Raw genomic sequence first — 19,016 nt, 5'->3', positions numbered from 1 at the left:
AGGGTATGAGTTTCACATTAATAAATGACCAGCATTTCAACAAGTAAGCAAACTCAGTATGGTGGAGCATGGTGTTTGCTTTTTCTGACTGGGGTTGGATTTCCACTGAAGGTAACATCCAGCCTGAAAATAGACACAATACCTAATCCAGACCACCTGCTTCCTGGTGATCAGTTCAAGTTCCCACAGAATGTGTCTGATGTCTACCCAGCCAGCTGAGCTAGACCGCGTGCTCCCCCAGCTTTTTCCCTAAAAGGACACTGACAGGCAAACCCCTGCCCTCTCTCACAGTCAGGAACAAGTGACTTCGAAGGGAAATGAGGGCTTTGTATCTTAGCTGAGAATCAGGAATGTAAAATGCAAGAGGCAGCGGGCAAGTCTAAGTAAGTGCATCATTACACGGGCCCTGCTTCCCAAGGAGTCACGTATTGATCCTTGCTCCGCTCACCGGTCCCCTGGGAGTGCTATGGAAGCAATCAGACTGCACGAAGCAAGCTGAAGATATTCTGTGCCTTACACTCAGAAGCTGCAAGCCTCTGGCCAGAATGAGCTCTTTCTGCCTGTAAACATCCACAGGGCAGAGCCTGTATTTAACTTACGACACGTCTTAAGTTGAGGAAAGGATGGGAATTGTGTCCTTATTTCCTCCCACCGACACCACCCCGCTCATGCAGACTCCCTAAGGTTTCTACGTGGACTAGGAAGAGGGTTTTTACTCTCTCTAAAAGGACTCATGGGCAGTACGTCCTTCAAAGTTATCCAATAAGCCCACTTGAGGGCTCCCTTTCAGCTCGTGCAAAGAGATAAGTTGTCTCTAAATGGAAAAGAGAGTGAAGAATGTGAGAAGAGAGCCAGCAAAGGGGTCTGAGACACTCCCTCCGCAGCACTATGGAGCCAGACACTCTTGGGGGACCCCGATCCTGGAGTTACTCCCACGAGAACTTTCCAGCGTAGAGCTCACGACGTGGGACCCTAAATGGGGTAAAGGCCTGGCGTGGTTTGTGGCCGCCAGCCACCCTCAGGACGAGCAGACAGGTGTGACTTGGGGCAGTGGGGAAGGCATCTGCCTGCTGAGATTTCTCCACGTTGATGCTGAATCAGAACGAGGGGCCCATCAAAATGAGGGGCCCTTTCCTGGATTTGTACCAGTATTCTTTATATTTTAAAAAAAAAAAAAAAGTCCTTGGAAATTTTATTTTAGTTCATCACCACTTAGAGATAGCTTTCTATTCTACATTCCTTCCCCACATGGGATCAAGGCCGACATAGCATCGAACGAACTGGATAGACTCGGGCCCTCGCTCTGCTACATCGAAACCTCAATTTCCGCACCTGTGAAATAAGTAGAGTAGCGCGTAATCCAAAGAGCCTATCAAGGATTTAAAGGCGACGTCACGTACAGAGTGCTTGGCACAGCGTCTGACAGAAAGCAAATGGTATTTGTTGCTTATGAGTGGTAGTTAGCGGTTATGATGTTGATGGTGGTACTAATTAAGAACAGAGACAGGAAAAGGAGGTCTGAGGGCCAACTTTGACCAGTCTTCAGGTTTGCTTGAGGGCAAACCAGCTTTGCAGGCTGCTACTTAAATCCCCTTTTCCCCTTTTAGGGTCCTGTCCCCACACCCCACCTCAGACTGTGTGCTCTGTGCCCCCCCCCCCACCAAACTATTCCCTCCCCCCACAACCATCTCACCCACCCAGGCTCTCATTCTTTCATGACACAGCTCTCTGCTTGGAACCAGGTAACTAATATAAAGATGGTATTAATGATTAATGGAGGCTTCACGGCGGTCTCCCAGATATAAAACATTCGTGGTTAATTTCCCAAAGGCTCCTGATAGAGCTTTCTCAATCTGAGTTTGAAAGGAAGATGGTTTTAATCAGAGCCGTGCTTGGGACTCTTTTAATGAAGCTGTCAACTGCTGACCTTCTTAAAGCAAGTTCAGAGCATTCCCATATATAAAAGAAATCTCAGGCTCCTTGAATTTGTTCATGTCTAAACTACTGTTATATTGAGATTTTTTTAGTAACAACTTTGGGCTCAGTTTTACTCTTTTGAAAAATGGGTATGTAATGAAGATCCGTTTTACTTTCTCTTAAGCATTTCTTATTATAAATGAGTGAACACAAGATAAACCAGCAAGTAGGGAGTACAGAGAATGTGTAGTGTTGACTGGGGATAGAAAAAAGGAGTAGCTAGGGGTATCGGGGTGGCACAGTGGGTTAAGGTCTCTGCCTTCGGCTCGGGTCATGATCCCAGGATCCTGGGATTGAGCCCGAATCGGCCTCTCTGGTCATCGGGGGAGTCTGCTTCCCTCTCTCTCTCTGCCTGCCTCTCTGCCTACTTGTGATCTCTGTCTGTCAAATAAATAAATAAAATCTTTTTTAAGAAAAAGAAAGAAAAAAGAAAAAAGGAGTAGGTAAAAAAAATCTTAAAAAAAAGGCGGGGGGAGCAGATCGCTTAGTTGGTTAAGGCTCTGCCTTCAGCACAAGTCAGAATTTCAGGGTCCTAGGGTTGACCTCTGTGTCAGCTCCTTGCTCAGCGGGGAGTCTGCTTCTCCCTCTCCCTCTGCCCCTTCCTCGACCCCCATCCCCCTTCTCCTGCACACACACTCTCTCTCTAATAAATAAAATCTTATTTAAAAAAGGAGTAGGTAGATTTAATATTATCATTCATCAGGACTTGTGTCAAACTTAGCAGTTTTAGAACCATATTTAACAATTCTGTCTGCATATTAGAATTAACCGGAAGTTTTTTTAAGGAAAAAATTCTTAGACTCCACCCACCCCCCCAAAATTCTGATTCAGTTGACATGTTGACATGGGGTGGGGTTTGAGCATCACAATTTTTTGTGTAAATCTCCTTAAGGTAATTCTATAGTGCAGCCCAGACTGAGAACCACTGTCTTGAAACAGCATCAGTCATATAAAGTAGGTGGAAATGGCATCCTGGGAGCCAAGCGTTGGTTGTGACCGAAAGGTGAGGCTGGGTCTCTATCCCAGCCAGACTCAGCAAGCGACATTCAGTGGGTTTCACCTTGTGGTCATGGCCTGAGGGAAGAACTCCCGGACAGAAGTGGAGAATCACTAGATAGTGGGCTAGAGGAATCCCTGAGTCCCCTAACTTTAATCCTCTTCTGCACTGATATGTGAGCACCGGCAATTCAGCTTGCCTTCGGGCTGCAGTTTCCCTAGCCCTTAAATGAACAGATTAGATAAGATAAGCCCAGGGGGGTTTCTAAGTTAGTTTCTGCGCCTCCAAGGCAAGATGCACGTAGGCGTGGGCGTTCTCCACACACCCCTCGCCTGAAGCCACCCTGGAAAGCTCACAGATCCACCGGCCCTCCAACTCCAGTTCTTCCGCCGCTGTCCAAAGGCCGGCCTGGCTTCCTCCAGCAGTAGCGAGACCTCCACCCTTGGGGCCTCGTCCAGCGGGAGGAAAGCCCAGGTGCAGTTCTTGTAAAGGCAGCGTGTTTGAATTGCAGGGGCGGCCTCTAAGTGATCTCTCTGGTCCCCGGCAAGCCGCGGCCTGACCACGGACGGTATCTGCAGAGGAAGGGAATGTGGAAGTTTACACGACGTCCGCGTGCGCACATCCCCCTGTCTTGAGCCCTGGGAGCCAGGCCAACAGCTGCAGTTCCCTGGGGCTCCTCGTCCGCCCATCTCCACAGCCTGGAGCTCCCTCAGAGTCTCCAAGCTTTGAGCTTTTTGAAATGGAATGACTAGGCTGTTGAGCAGGGCTTAAGGAATTGAACAGAACAACAACAATGTTTGGTGCTTATATCCTTTGCCCAGGCTCTGCGTGAGGAAGGTCCCACTCCAGGCCTCAGACTCTGACCCAGATTCACCAGAAGGGAATTGCTGTGGTCTCAAGGTTTGCGCCCCAACCCCCAATTCCTGTGTAGACATTCTAACCCCCAGAGATGAAGGCATCAGGTGGGTGGCATCCTCCTGAACGGGATGAGTGATGGAAAAGAAACACCACAGAGATGATGAGCCCCTCCACCATGTGGGGAGGTGGGAGCCAACAGAACACAGATGACGCAGGTCTGTCTCTGTGAGCTGCTTTCCAAAGACTGGCTTCGGAATCCAGACCAGGCCTAGAGCTTTCCCATGCTCTGCCTCACACGGAGCCTTTGGGGCACAGAGGCCAGTGGCATCAGACCCCAGATCTTTGCAAGCCCTTCTTTGCCCTCACAGGGTCTACGGTATAGAAAAACTCCTGCTTCTTGTATTCCCCTTTTATGGACGGTGGCAGAGGAGGAAGCAGGGCCCCTCCAGCCAGTCGGTTGCCCCCTCGATCATGAGGAGGAACAGACACTCCAGCTTCCAAGGCTGGAGTGGCTGCTGTGTTCTCTCATGGCCCTGGTGGAAGGAATAGAACAAGAGGTGTCATCTGGCCAGGAGGAGCTTGGAATTCGAATGCAGCCCTTCTGCTCAGCCTGAGCGCCTGCTCCGAGCCCCAGCAAGGTCCTGCCACACTGACCTCCAAGCACAGACTTCAGGTCCTCCTCTTTGTACCGTCGAGCAAAAGTTCCCTTTAGAATTCTGAGGTTACTTTCGTCCTCAGCTTGGTTTCAGCCCCTAGAGGGTCAGTGTGAGGAACCCACGCCCGGCAGAACTACAGACTCTCCTCGGTGTAAATTAGGTGTTCAACAAGTGTCTCCATGTTTGCCTCTCTGTAATTAGGAAACAAGCCCCAGGAAATCAAATATTTTATTGCTTTACTTAATGAGGTGCCAAATCACCCCCTTCCTTTTCCCCCCAGTCTTCTATAAACTCATCTCCCAGAGAATGTGCTGGGTCTTGCCCCTGCCCTCCAGCAGTCTGGTGGCTGGTGGTGGGTGTGGCAGGACTAAACCACACTGACCCTCCTGTCTGCACCTTTTGCTCTATGGGTCATGTGTCATGGCCACAGGGAGAGGGACAGAAATAACGAGAGCAGAGAAAACAAAGAGAAGAAGAGAAAACGTGAGAAAACAAAAGGAGAAAAAGGAATAATGGAGGAAACGTGCGCCGGGTTACTCTTATCGCAGTAACCTTTGATCTCAAACCTCTGAGGAAGCCAGGTGGCTTCAGGAGTTCAGATAAATGTGTGGCAACAATGGGATGACACCTGGAAACCGAGCACAGGGAACATCTGCTGGGAAATCGGACTGGTGGCCTCCAGAGCACAAGGCACCTTGGAGAACATCTATTTATATGTGTTTCTGTCTCATCCTTATTCAAAGTCTGTCCTGTGTGTGTTTTTGGATATGTATGATAGAGTTGTGTAGGAGTACCTGTATGTGATTTCTAAGTAAAGCAATCTATTAGAGGGTGTCTGCTCAAGTATTTTCTTCTGATGGAGTACATGGTCAAAAGAGCTTGGCGATCACCTGATTAGAACAATGAGAAGCGCCATGAGAGAGCCCTCTTTCCTTCTTAGTGAGGCGTGGGGCCTCACCAGGGCCCTCAGCTAGGCTCCTTAATGTAGGAGGAGAAATCAGCTGTCTGCTCAAAGGCCCCTCTCCCAGCTGTTCTCTAGGGCCTCTGGTCCTTTTCAGGAGTGAAATCGTTTGCATTTTGGTGAAACAGAATATTATTGTGATTATTGCTATCTAAAACCCCCAAACCAGCCTCCAAGGAAGTGCCACCATGGTGAGAAGGCCTCTGTTCACAGGCCCACAGTATACAACTGTGGCCATGGAAAGGCAGGACCGGAATCCAGCCCAGGCCCTGCTCACCCAGCCATGTGCTGGGAGAGGAGTGCATCTGCCTCAAGGAAGGGGCACCTTTTACTAAGGCTCTCAAACGTGTCTGTAAGGTTTACCAACAGCCCTTTCTTTCTTTCCTCCTTCCCTCTCTCTTCTTTCTTTCTTTCTTTCTTTCTTTCTTTCTTTCTTTCTTCCTTCCTTCCTTCCTTTCTTTCTTTTCTTCCTTTCTCTTTATTTGAATATGATTTCTCATCAATTTTGCCTTCATAAATACAAAGTTTATTGCTCGCTTTGTCTTAGTCTAATAATAATTTTGACTTTCCAGCCCTAGAGAGTGGGCATCATGGAAGGGGGTACAAAATGGGGCCTTGGTCAGCAGGTGAAGCCCCCCAAAACACAGCTCACCAGCTCACCACAGGTGAGTACAAGAAAGCTAAATGTCATTTTCTGTCCCTGTGTCTCAAGGCCATCATGAGGCCATCTAATTAGATGAATTGTTCCCCAGAGGGGGAAAAAAAAAGAACTAATGCCTCAGTCCAGCCTTGGTTGGGGCCAGTCTATTGCCAGGTCCTGGGATGTGGCCTGTTTCAAATGTCTCCATTGGACATAGTCACCCAGCATGGAAAGTTCCATTTCACTTGGCCTGCGACCACAGTGGAATAATGCAATCCTTTTGAATACAGCCACAGAGGTCATGGATGTCCTCACACGTCCCTGCTCACCCTCATCTTCCTGCCAATTCCATTGGTTTATTTCACCAGGAAAAGTGATATTTCTCCTCAAGTGTCTTCTCCCTCCTAGGGAGTAATTTTGCCTCTCAGTCATCAGGTAGCACCGAGAAAGGGAGTGTGTTGGGTGAGCCTCTGTAGGCTGTCTTCATGGTATGGTTGGAACCCTCAAGCATCAGCTTTGGGCTCTTTCATCGATTTGACAAATTCTTTGACTTCTTCTTCCAGGGCCTTGTTCCTCCTCTCAACATCCTCCCGGGAGCGCTCCACATTGCGGAGGCTGATTTCCAAGGCTGCAGATTTCTTCTTCTCCTTCTCCAGTTCTTCATTGAGCCTCACCACCTTGGCCCAGACATCATAATTTTCCTTCTCAAGGCTACAAGGAAGGAAATAACAGAATGAAAGAACGGGGCATGACCTCTAGACTCTCCCTTCACCCTTGCTCACATACTATCCATTTTCCTTTGTACCTCACAAGTCCTATATCCAACTTCCACCCCCCACATGCGGACTTCCCAGTAAACCTGAATACCCAGGGCATGTCTGAGCCCCCCTCTTGTCATTTTTTTTTTTTATTTGACAGACAGAGATCACAAGTAGGCTGAGAGGCAGGCAGAGAGAGAGGAGAAAGCAGGCTCCCTGCTGAGCAGAGATTCCCCATGTGGGGCTCGATCCCAGGACCCTGGGATCACGACCTGAGCCAAAGGCAGAGGCTTTAACCCACTGAGCCACCCAGGCGCTCCCCCTTGTCATTTAACATGATCTTATAACATCTTCTGTGTTGTTGTTTTTCATGTTGTTCTACGTTTTGTATCTTCTATTGGATAATTAAGTATTTGAAAGAAGGAACCACTATCTATATCATCTATATCTATATCTATATCTATATCTATATCTATATCTATATATAAAATTTTTTTTCCACCTCCACAGTGCCTTGCACATGTCCTGCAACAGAAATGCTGATTGGGGGTTGAAGCTCCATATTCCAGATTCCCAACACCTGTGCACACATGACTGCCTACCCATCCTGCTCCCAGGGAGAGTAGCAGTGCTGCCTTCTCCTATTAAGGCCTCCTCGGGGAGGAGATTTGGAGAACTTCAGGAGCTGCGCTTTGGGAGCAGGGGCCATGGCAGCCCCACCCTCATTTCTGAATCTGCTCCAGGTGAAGAATCTGTTGGGTATCTGAATTCCTGGAAGTTTCCCTGTTATTAGCCCAAACCTTAGTCTAGTCACAGATGCTCCCTGCTCTTCCAAGCCTTGCTGAATTAACTCCTACGAGTGAGAGTACAATGCCATTTTTAAGCTCAGAGAGGAAATTTCAGGACTGTGGGGAGATTGTGTGATTGGAAATTTGCTTCAGAATTTCACTCTGTGAAGCATTACCTCCTTGTCCAGCACCCACTCCCCACCCCAAATGGCCTATTTTTTTTTTAGTAGAAACTTGAGTTCCCATTTGAGCCCAGCCTGGCTTCTGTCTTCAGGGGCTTCGGCTGATTCTCCAGGTAATGGCCCTTCTTTGGAAACTTGCCTTCCTCTGCTTATCTCTTCCTACAGCTAAATTAGTCTTGTTCCTTCCGGCCCTCTCTTACAAATCCAGTTTTCTTCTCCAAGTTTACTTGCTTCCATCTTGCTTTGGGAGAAATCTCAACTGAGAGAACTGCTGCTAGATTTTGACCACTGCTGCTGGTGGAGAGGTAGAATCTGGGTGGGCTCAGGAGCCTGACTGACCCGGTTCAAATCCCAGCCCTACTGATGATTAGTCGTGTGCCCCCGAGGAATCTTTTTATACTACCCGAGCCCCCATTTCTTCTGTAAAATGAAGCATCGCTGTGGGGATTACATGAGAAGGTGTGTCTGAAACACGAAGCTCACAGCAGGCGTTATAGACTATTAAGTCTCCTCTCTCTGTTGAGGATGGGGGGACCCCTCTGATGGGTGAATTCAGAGGACTTGGTTCCATGCAGGAGGAAAGGCCCCTCCATGGCAGCTGGGCTCGCCCTACCCTGCCAGTGACATCACGTGACAGCGCAGTAGGAAACTCCTCTGGGACGCTTCCACCACAGACAAGATGGCACTTGAGGGTTGTCGTCCTACAAATGACTGATTTCACGTCCTTAGACAAAGATTCTCCATTTTGCTTTTAGACGGGCAGCCCTCTATGTAGGAAACAAGGAATCAGGGCTCACAAAGTCTTCCTTTCATGTGTCTGAGCCTTAATGGACTGAAAAAGTACCCACAATTTGAAAGCCCCACTAGTTCGCATTTTACTACGTCATGATTTGTGTTCCTATGGGCTAAGCTGGATTGAGCTTACATTCATGAAAAGTCAATGGTGTGAAAAAGATTTCAAGAAAATAGTTTATCTACCCCGGAGGCCACATTTTGTCCAAGCACCTTAGGGATGTGCATGACAGTTGTGGCAATAGCCTCCGTGTTGGCCTTCCATTCACCTTGTGGGGGGAAGGTGAGCTCAGTGAGAAGCCAGTGATTTGGTGAAGGTTTAGTTAAGTAGATCTGGCTGGAAGCTCTGCCTCACACAGGCTTTAAGGTGGCTGGCAAGGCCTTCTGCCCTCATCTGCCCTCTCTCCTATCAGCTACTCCCCACTGTTCCAGCCCACTGCCACTCTTCCAGTGCCCGAACAGACTGACCTGCTCCCTTCCACACCCTCTGCATCTCTACTTCTCCCTACCTGGCTTGTTCTTCCCCCACAAATGGGCCTGACTTATGCCCTCATCTCTTCAGGCCTTTGCCCTAGTGCCACCTTCTCAGTGAAGGCTTCTTGACCATCCTGTTTAACATAGGAACCCCCTTTTTGGACCTGCTTTATCTTCCCCATAGCATGTTCCAGCATCTAACATAGCATATATTTTAATTACTTATATATATATTCTCTGTTTCTGATAGAAGGAAAACTCTATAAGCACGGAGACTTTTGTCTGTTTTGTTCAGTGCTATTCCTCAACAGCGGAGATGGTGTGTGGCACACAGTAGGTGCTCAGTAAACATTTTCAGAAGGGATGACTCCCATTTCTATGAAAAAATTTAAAGTTCCTCTTAATTTTTAGAGCATGTTGACCCTTAAAGAATCATGATTTGGAAACTGTTTAAGCTGCATAAGCTACACACTTCACTTTTTCATGAATTTAACCTAAAACTTAAAAGAGTTATTACTACCGCAGTCATCTCATCATTCCCTCTACCTCTTTCCTCAATTACACCCAACTGCTATAGATTACTGCATTCTCTAAACTCAAGGTTTCTAACATCACTTCTTCAGCAGAGGAGAACAATTTCTGTTGCCTCTGAAAATGGAAACTGAGTGATTGCCCAAGGCCCCTGACAGGTGACTTACTTTTTAATCTGTTCCTCATACGTTTGCTTCTGTGTTTCTATTTCCTTTTGCAGCTCCTGGACCACCCTCTGCAAGGATTCAAGTTCCTCTTCCCCAGAGTTCTTTTTTCCAGGCCCAGTTTCAGAGGTGGAGCTGGCAAGAGTTTCTCTCTTGGAATCACAAGCTTGGTAAGAGTCAGCAGCTGCCTCATCCCCAGGGGTACGGGGCGGGGCAGGGACATTATCATAGGTGGAAGTCCGCTGGGAGTCTGGGCAGGGGGGCACGCCTTGAGACATCGTTCTCCTGTGCCCTTCCCCGGCCTTTACCTCTGAGGAAGGTGACCAGAACTCATTTTTAAAGATCTCCACTTTGCTGCTGTTGGCACCTTGAAACGCTGATGTCAAGAAGCATTTCCGATTAGGGAGTGTCTGAGTCCTTTTCCGTGACTGCAGCTTCCAATCACCTAGCTTTTCCCTGGGGGCTTTACTGCTCTCTTCCAGAAACCCATCATTCGGCCGTTGTCCGGTGGGGCTGGTTGTGTCCGAGTCGCTGGTCTAGAAAGAAATGGCCACGGATGTCACATGGGTTTTTACCATGTGTCAGGTTCCCAAGATAAGGATTAGCAACCTGAAAGAAAGAATCTCCAGGCTGCACACCCGTGAAACTCTTAATGAGAAGACCATCTTTAATTCATCACATTATTGATTATCTGCATGGTGTTTTTTTTTTTTCCGAAAGGATATTGCACTGAAAGGAACTAACTCATGCTCTAAAATCAATTGTCTATTAGTGGTAAGAGAGTCTTAAAGCAGGATTTTTTCATAGCTTTAGGATGAGGAGGCCTTTCTAACTAGAACTCAAAATCCAAAAACCATGAAATACAACTGTGATAAATTCAACCTACGTAAGTTTCCATGACTCCCAAATTAAAAAGAACAAAAATAAAACAAAGAAATCACCGTAAATAAAATCAAAAAAGAAATGACACGCCAGCAAAAATATTTATAATACATATCATGGACAACGAGCTACTCTCTTGTATAAAAAGCTCATAAAAATTGACAAGAAAAAGACCAACAACCAACATAAAGATGGACAAAGGATAAGATCAGACCATCCACAGACGGAAAGAAAAATGCAACGAATCCTTACACATAAGAAAAGATGTTCAGCTTCTCTCATTGTTTTAAAAAAAAAAAAAAACCCAAATCAAAATTAAAATTACTGAAATATCAGGGTGCCTGGGTGGCTCAGTTTTGGACTCTGGATTTCAGCTCAGGTCATGATCTCAGGGTCATGAGATCAAGCCCCACCTTGAGCTCTAGGCCCAGCTGAAGATTTCCTCCTCCCTTTGTCCCCCCACACCCTCTTACATATATACTTATGCATTCACTCTCTCTCTCTCTCAAAAAAAAAAAAAAAAAAAGTGAACTATCAGTTCTCATCTATCAATAATACATCTCCCCAAATCTGAAAATACATTTTCCTAGTGAAACTATAAGGAAAACAGGCTCTTTTGTGCATTGAGGCTAGAAATATAAAATGGCACAACCTCTATTTGACAATTTTAATAAAAATTACTCAGCAATCCTTATTCTGAGAATTTATCCCAGAACTACATCTACTCAAGTATAAGATGAAGCATGGTCAAGGTTATTAATTGCAGCCTGGTCAGATGAGGGGTCTATCCATGTATTGACATAAAAATATCTTCAGGATATACTCTTAAGTGGAAAAATGCAAGATAAAGATAAAGAGTAGATGTATGTGTGTGTGCGTGTGCACGCTTGTGTGTGTGTGGAGAAAGAGAGAGCAAGAGAATATATTTGCATAAAAATGTAAATAATTTACATTCATATCTGTTTGCATAAAGAAACACTGGAAGGATAAATACGAAGCAAATGAAGGTGAGGAAGGATGGAGTGGATGGAGATAGCAAAGGAAGCAAGATTTCTTAATACATAGTTTTTCTCATTTTAATTTTTTTGAACCATAGATATATAAATTAAAAAGAAAAAAGAAGAAAAACAATGAGCCCTAAAATCAGAAAATCAAGGCCTAAGCTCTCCTTCTAATCTCTCTATCACCTGCTTCCTCGACCCCACCTGGAGACAGAAGCCCTGGGGCCTCAAAGTGAGCGCTAGAACTAAAACCCACTCTGTAACACCCTAGTGCTGCCATTTTCCGCCCACTGGTCAATCTCCCTGAGCCTCCAGTCCTGAAAAACAAGATGTGGATGACAAATTCTGCCCTACAGAGTTATAGTGAGGACCCCAGAGGTGACCTACTTAAGTTTCCCATCACAGTGTCTGCCCATAGCTGCCCATACTGTTACAATAAACAGAAACCTATCAAATAAGCATAACAATGTCTACTCCCAAGGACCGCTAATTGGATTTCATTGTATGAAGTATGAGCATTTCTAAATATTAATTTGAGGGTGTTGGTAAAATGCATCATGTACAGACATCACCTAAGAAAAATCATAACTACTACCACTACCTATCCTTTTTTCATACTTTTTTAATTATCCTCAGGATTAACAGTACTATAGACAACTTCATTACCAGGTCAACCAGAAACTTTAAATTTATCTCTGGGTCACATAAAAAGAATCAAGCTGCTACAAAAAGTTCATGGCTGGTTTTTTTTTTTTTTAAGTATTTGTCTCTAAAAATACATAAAAATATTTGAACTTTGTATATTATTGGCCTCAACTACTCTACATTTCAGAGGTTGCAGAGTTTTTTGACATTGGGAATGTGAGCCACGACCTTTTAGTACAAATGAGGGGAGTGACATTGCTGAGACAGCTTATCAGAGAATGAGAAATATTACATGAACACATCACAGAAATCACGTTTCATGGATTAGCGGGAAACCAGTTCTCTCTGGACTTTGACCTGGAATTTTCAATAACTCTTGCTAAAACCCTTACAATGTGACATATAATTTCCCCTATTGAACTTTCCTGGACTGTGTTTGGAAAGGCTTCCCTTTTAGAGTGGGCTTTAGTGAGGATTCTCACTGCTTAGTCATTGGGAAACTGGCACACGTGTCACTAACCTCACCTCTAGGATGCCAACAGAGACTAGATTTTGAAAGAGGTCAGCTTTCAAGATGCATTCAAATGGATCTATGTCCACTGTCATGGCATCCTCTAAAACTGCTTAAACCTCCACCCCAGACTAGCACTTACATGGAATGACTTGGACTAAAGGAAGAGTTATAGAGGGAAGGAAGAAATTTCTCTGCACCTTACCACATTACTGAAGCTCTCTGTCCTAGAAATTGGAGGGTCTTCAGTGGCATCCCAACCCACAGAGCTTCGAGCTACTGGAGGTTTCTTAGGGTCATTTTTCTGAGCAGGGGGCGACAGGGGTGCATCCTTGGACTTGGGGAAGAGGACTTCGTGGTCTCTGATCATCATGGTCATCACTCTTTGGATCTGAGGAGTCCCTGAAAGAAGAAAGAGATTTGTAGACCTGGACCATGGCAAGAGGTGGGCAGTCCTCACAGTCTCCACCCAAGGGATGTCTCTAAATTTGGCTCTAAAACCACAGGGCCCAAAAGGTCAGTCTTTGATCAGAAACTAAGCAATATAGTAGAGAAAATGAAGACATCTTTCTCCCCTGATGTGGTCCTCAACATGTCATCTCATTTCTTATTGCACACACAGTAAATACGTGCCAGGTGTACTGCTTTCCCAAATGCATGGCAGACATCAGTACTCTATGCCAGCACTTCTATTCACCAAATCAAGACACAGCCACAGAAGCTTTTTCAACACAACTTCACAAGTAATCTTTTGTGAGTTATCTTATACAATCAAGCTTGCTTTCTCTATTCACTGGCAAACTTGCTTTCTCTGGCTAAGGGTATTTAAAAGTTATACAAGACTAAAAAGTACTGTTTTTGTGCTAGCCTTTTGTACTGTGTGACCACTGGCTCAATTTTTCACCATTCTGCTCAGCTGCGATCTGGAAAATGGACATAACTTCTGCCCTGCTCCTTTCACGGGGCTATTTCACAGTAGGGACAAGGGAATCAACTGAAAATGCTTGGAAAATTGCAGTGCCCTTTGATAGCTAGATAATTGTTGTCACTTCCTCTGCACCTGCCTTCCCCACGGGACCAGCTATACCTCTCATGATCACAGCAGGGTCTTCGACCTTCGACCTGATGAGATTCACACCAATCACGGTAGCCAGGTTATCGACACTCATCTTGTTAACACCACAGTTGAGCTGGATTTCATGTAGGAACCTGTGGGCAGCCAGGAAGTCCCGTAGTAGGAAATAGGAAGCTGCCAGAAGGAAGCACTTCCAGATACCACAGAGATCTCAGAGATGGATCCCATCTCCTTCCTTCTAGTCTTAGGAATGGGACTATGATTACAGTGCCAAGCATCTCAATTCTCAGTGGGTAATCAACAGCTAGAAAGAATTTTTACTATAATTCCACCTAATGAAGGCATGAATCTCTCAGCTTCCTTATTAAAAAAAAAAAACAACAACCACCAAAAAATACCTGACAATGTTGGCAAAGGAACTTCTAAATACCTTCTCCAAAAACTATTTTTAAATGGATAGGCTGAAACAACTTAAAATTCCAAATACATAGAAACTACCAAATAAATGGTGGTGTTTTCAAATGAGGAAACATTATGGAATACCATAGTCATTTATAATTCTATTTTATGACATAGGGAAATGCTCAAAATATAATACTAAGCCAAAACCAGTAGGATACAAATACATACAAAAAATTGTTCCCCAATATTTATATTGATATATGTAAAGATCTTTCATAGAAAGAAAAATATCCAGAAGGAAATATGCCCAAGCAGTAATAGTGATTTTTGCTGAGTGAGGACACTGTGTATTATTTTTATTTCTTATTTATAGTGTGTTGTATTTTTCTGGTTTCCAAATCAAGCATGTATCACTTTTATAACCTGGATACTACAACATGTTACGTGTTGCCATGAATGCCTCCAGGGCACTAAATTATGGTCCCAGAATCGGGAAGATGGGAGATACTTCTAGAAACATTATAAGGATTTTGGGTGTTCCTGCATGTCCCAGGACTCCAGGGAGCCCTGGGGCAGGCCTAAAGGAAGAAGCATGTTCACTCTGCTTGCCAATCAGACTTGGAATGGATCCTTGAAATTATCTTGTGGATAAAGGGAACTACTTCAGTGCTGCATGAATATGGCTGACCTTCCCAAGGTCTGGACCAGAAGCTGTGAGTTCAAAGAGACCCCCTTTCCTCCTCTAACTGGGGCTTTTTTTTTTTTTTTTTTCCTGATACAGCTAGAAAGTGATGCCAGGGGACTTTTACCTGCATATGTAGCTCAGGAGGCTATAGTTGTCTCGAGGAAGGATGGACAGCTGCTTCACCAACTCCTGCTGAGCCTGGAAAGAGATTTTACACTGTAAACCAGCCTGCTCCCTTTCCAGCAATGAGACTCTAGAAGATGGGGAACATAACTGATGTATCGGTACAGAAGCAGCATGGGCAGTCACTCCTGTTCCATAGTTTTTGTGTTTTGTTTTGTTTTTTTAAGAAGTTTTCACTTTGAAATAATTATAAATTCACAGGAAGCTGCAAAAAAAAAATAGTATGGGGAGGCTATGGATACTTTTACAGCCCATTTTTTTAAATTTGTCATATCTTCTTCCCCAACTCAGAGCTACTCTAAGGCAAGCATGATTTGGCAACTCATACTCTTAATAATTGTTTGCTTAGTGAATGCTTGAGATCTAACACTCCAGTAAAGAACTGGGTCATAACCAAATACCCCAAGCTATTTGGTATTTAAAACCAAATACCCCAAGAGAAGAGAAGTGGAAAAAAAAAAAATCAGTAGTGAGAGAATAAGGAAGTTTCTAAGAAGGGTTTTAAGCAATATGGCCTTGCTGAGACCTGCTGGGACACAGGATAGGCTGACTAATCTGGGGGCTGGGGGACAGGTAAAGGTCAGAATGTTCTAGCTCCATAAGACCATCATACAAGGAATGCATGTGCCAGGGAGGGGAAGGACAGAGAGATTTTCTTAGTTCTTTTCACACGCAGCTGCCTGTAGGGTCTGTAGTCATTGCCGATAACGTCGTGATTATAAAAGCGCGTCAGTTAACATGAGACACACGTCGTGATTATAAAAGTGCATCAGTTAACATGAGACACACAGGCTCCCTCAACCCTGTGCAACTCTCCTTTGCACCCTAAGCCCTGTCAGCCTGCGCAAAGTGACTTGGTGCAGACTCTCTGTATCCAGGATGCTTGCTTCATACTGGGATTCCATCCTCTTCAGTTTAACAAGCCAATTCTTCACAAGGCTGATGTCCTGTGCCCTGTCCAGATGAACATTACCCCAGATTAGAAACTTAGAGATGTTGAGATGGAGGAAAGTTGGGAGAAGCAGGTCCTAAGTGGGGAAGTTCGGTGGGCGTGGTGTGGGGGGGAGTCTTACTGTCAGATCTGCATCTGTGTACCTCCTTTGTTTTCCCTGCAGCCAGGGGCTGAGAGGTTGCCTGGTCTTTCTAGCCAACTTTTAAACCTCATTCCAAAAAGCGTTGTTACTTCTACAAAGAGGAGCCGATATGCCTATATTAATTAAGATTTGTCATGTCCTCGTTTCACCCCCCACAAAAAAATTCATAAATCCTGCCCCAAATCATGCACTCAGCTACTAAATTTAAAGTGGTTTGAGGTATTTGATTATAGTCCCATTGCACATTGGATTGTTATATCCCAGGAAGGCTGACACCACGATTGGCTTTATTTGCGTTTTGTTGCTGAGGAAGATCTGTATGAGATCACGCAACCTAACTTTTGGGTCGGAAAATAGCTACAACAGCTCCAGCGTATTTGCTTCACCTGTATCATCTCTTTCATTTCCTTATGTTGAAATACAAAATCACCTTTTTTCTTGTACCAGGATCCTCTTAAATGGTGAAGCTCTTTGCCCTGAGTTAGGAGAGAAGTTCTCATAGTTTACGCTTTCTACCCGGTCTAGGGTACTATTGTTCTGTGGTTTAAAAATGATAACCGTGTGTGTGTATGTGTGTATATATATAAAATATATATCATGATATATGTGATATAATGATATGATGATAATGATATAATATATTATCATATGATACCTTATATAATATAATGATATAATATATAATGATATATACCGTTATATATATGTGTGTGTGTGTGTGTGTTTGTATATATATATATAGTTTTCTGGGGGTATACTATTTAATAAATTCTAAAATAGAGAATAAACCTCTCCTTAAAACAATCATTTAAAAATATCATTCACCTACCTCATATCTCTTGTCCTCAAAACAATCCTAAGTATAGCAGATGTTATTATGAAATTTGTCTCAGTTTGTGCTGTCCAGTACAACAGCTACTTGACATAGGTTACTATTTAAATAAGAAAACAAAATAAAATTAGGAATTTGGTTCTGTAGCTGAACTAGCCACATTTCAAGTGCCCAATAACCATGTGTGGTTAGAGGTTATAATATTGATCAATGCAACTATATACCAGTTCTGCCATTATAGAATGTTTTGCTGTAAATAAACTCTAGTAGAAAATGCTTAATTTGCCTAAAGACAAAATCAAAGTTAAATCCAGGTCTTCACTGTAGGCTTTTCTGTGCACCATTTTGCCAAAGAGAGCTTTAACACAGTAGTGCTAAGAACTACCCACGCCCCCAAGCAGGTACTTAGACCCTAATTATTAGCAGTATTAATAAAAGTATTTCTTAGGCATTTGATTTTGCAAATCCTGGTTAAAAACCATGAAGGTCTTTTTATTGTTAGATGGGTTTTCCTGGTTTCTTTTGTTGGTTGGTGTGTTTAATTAACATGAGTCCAGGGTAGTGGACTATAAGACCTTTCTGGAAACGATTTACATAAGATCACAAATCCTGCAGGCAAACACGATGCCTTCTAACAAGAAGGCATCCACAGACACTGACCACAGCCCTGTAAGCAGCTGCAATGGAAAAGAACAAAGAAAAGCTCCTTGTCCTTCCTTTCTCTGGCAAATGCATCCCTTTTATGTCTATGCCTGACACTCATTCACCATGGAACTAGAACATTCTCACCTCTCCCCTGACTTCCAGTGTGTCAGCTCTGTCCTTGCGTCCCACGGGGTCTCAGCAAGGCCATATTGCTTGAAACCCTTCTCAGAAGCTTCCTCTGTCTCTTATTAATTTTACAGTGACTTGGGTGTATTCAATGATATTCAATTCTGCATTGGATTGTTACATCTCAGCAAGGCTGTCACGATGATTGGTTTAAATTGCCTTTTGTGCTGACAAAGTTCCAGTTTGAAAAAGTATCTCACTCAAAGTTATGGGTTCCCTGACCCACCGTTGCTTGCCCACCGGAATAGTTCAATAACCAACACCTTCTTCCAAAGCAGGACAACTAACTTCAATGAGATACAGACCTTTGCCTCATCTGCATTCATGAGCTGCCCACAGAGCAGGAACCCCTCATATTGATTCCAGGGAACCACGGGCTCCGGGAGGTCACGGAGGTAGAGCTTCAACAGGGAGGCCACTGTGTGCACGTCTGTCTCTCTGCAAAAAAATACGCAATGTTCTTTGAAAGTGAAACTCCGGAACATTCCTCACCTCCCCTTAGTGATCCACTGAATAGAACCTCAGGTTCCAAAAGGGAGTTTTGCCAAGGAGTAGAGTCTGATACAGATGTATCTGAACACAACATCTTTACTAATCTTCTGGAATAATGACCCCCAATACTTCTTCCTTTATCTCTTCTACCCAACTACCTCAAAGGTAAGTTCAAGGCCTATCTTTTCATTGATCCTATTAAATTATCTTTGTCTTCATCTCTTTCTTTGTTCTCCAAGTTCCTTGGTGCCTCACAATTTTGCATTCTCTACTTAGTCTCCAATTTTTCATGCAATAACTCATTTATATCTGTGGTCCATGATCTCATTTAACCCTCAGAGAGCTTAAAACGTTTCTGGGATTCATTTACATATTTGCACAGTCACACTTTCAGTCAGTAAGCATTGACAGAACCTACTAGGTGCAAGATACTATGTCAAGCACTGCAATTTCAGCGGGGACCCTGAGGGATACACAGGACACCCAGGCTCATTGAACCACAGAGCTGTGCAGACTCACACATTACCAAGTCATTACAATATTGTGAGGTTAGTACCATGACCAGGAAGCCCAGCACCTAGGACTGTATGAAAGTATGAAAAACA

At 44.3% G+C, this 19,016-nt stretch overlaps 1 protein-coding gene across 3 annotated transcripts in view; it reads right to left on the bottom strand.

Annotated features, from left to right (window-relative positions):
• Window positions 1–5,952: 5,952 nt before the first annotated feature.
• Window positions 5,953–19,016, bottom strand: part of ARHGAP25 (Rho GTPase activating protein 25) — an 84,728-nt gene continuing 71,664 nt past the window's right edge. For all 3 annotated transcript variants that reach the window (XM_032352313.1, XM_032352312.1, XM_032352311.1), the window contains 6 exons: window positions 18,225–18,357; window positions 15,104–15,177; window positions 13,905–14,026; window positions 13,023–13,219; window positions 9,782–10,314; window positions 5,953–6,800 (listed from right to left, as the gene is read on the bottom strand). In XM_032352313.1, coding sequence (XP_032208204.1) covers window positions 6,593–6,800; window positions 9,782–10,314; window positions 13,023–13,219; window positions 13,905–14,026; window positions 15,104–15,177; window positions 18,225–18,357 — 1,267 coding nt within the window. In that variant the 3' untranslated portion in view covers window positions 5,953–6,592. The remainder of the gene's footprint in view (window positions 6,801–9,781; window positions 10,315–13,022; window positions 13,220–13,904; window positions 14,027–15,103; window positions 15,178–18,224; window positions 18,358–19,016) is intronic.

The sequence above is a fragment of the Mustela erminea genome, chromosome 7 (genome assembly GCF_009829155.1).
Source record: "Mustela erminea isolate mMusErm1 chromosome 7, mMusErm1.Pri, whole genome shotgun sequence".
Taxonomy (NCBI): domain Eukaryota; kingdom Metazoa; phylum Chordata; class Mammalia; order Carnivora; family Mustelidae; genus Mustela; species Mustela erminea.
This window is presented reverse-complemented; position numbering and strand designations above follow the sequence as displayed.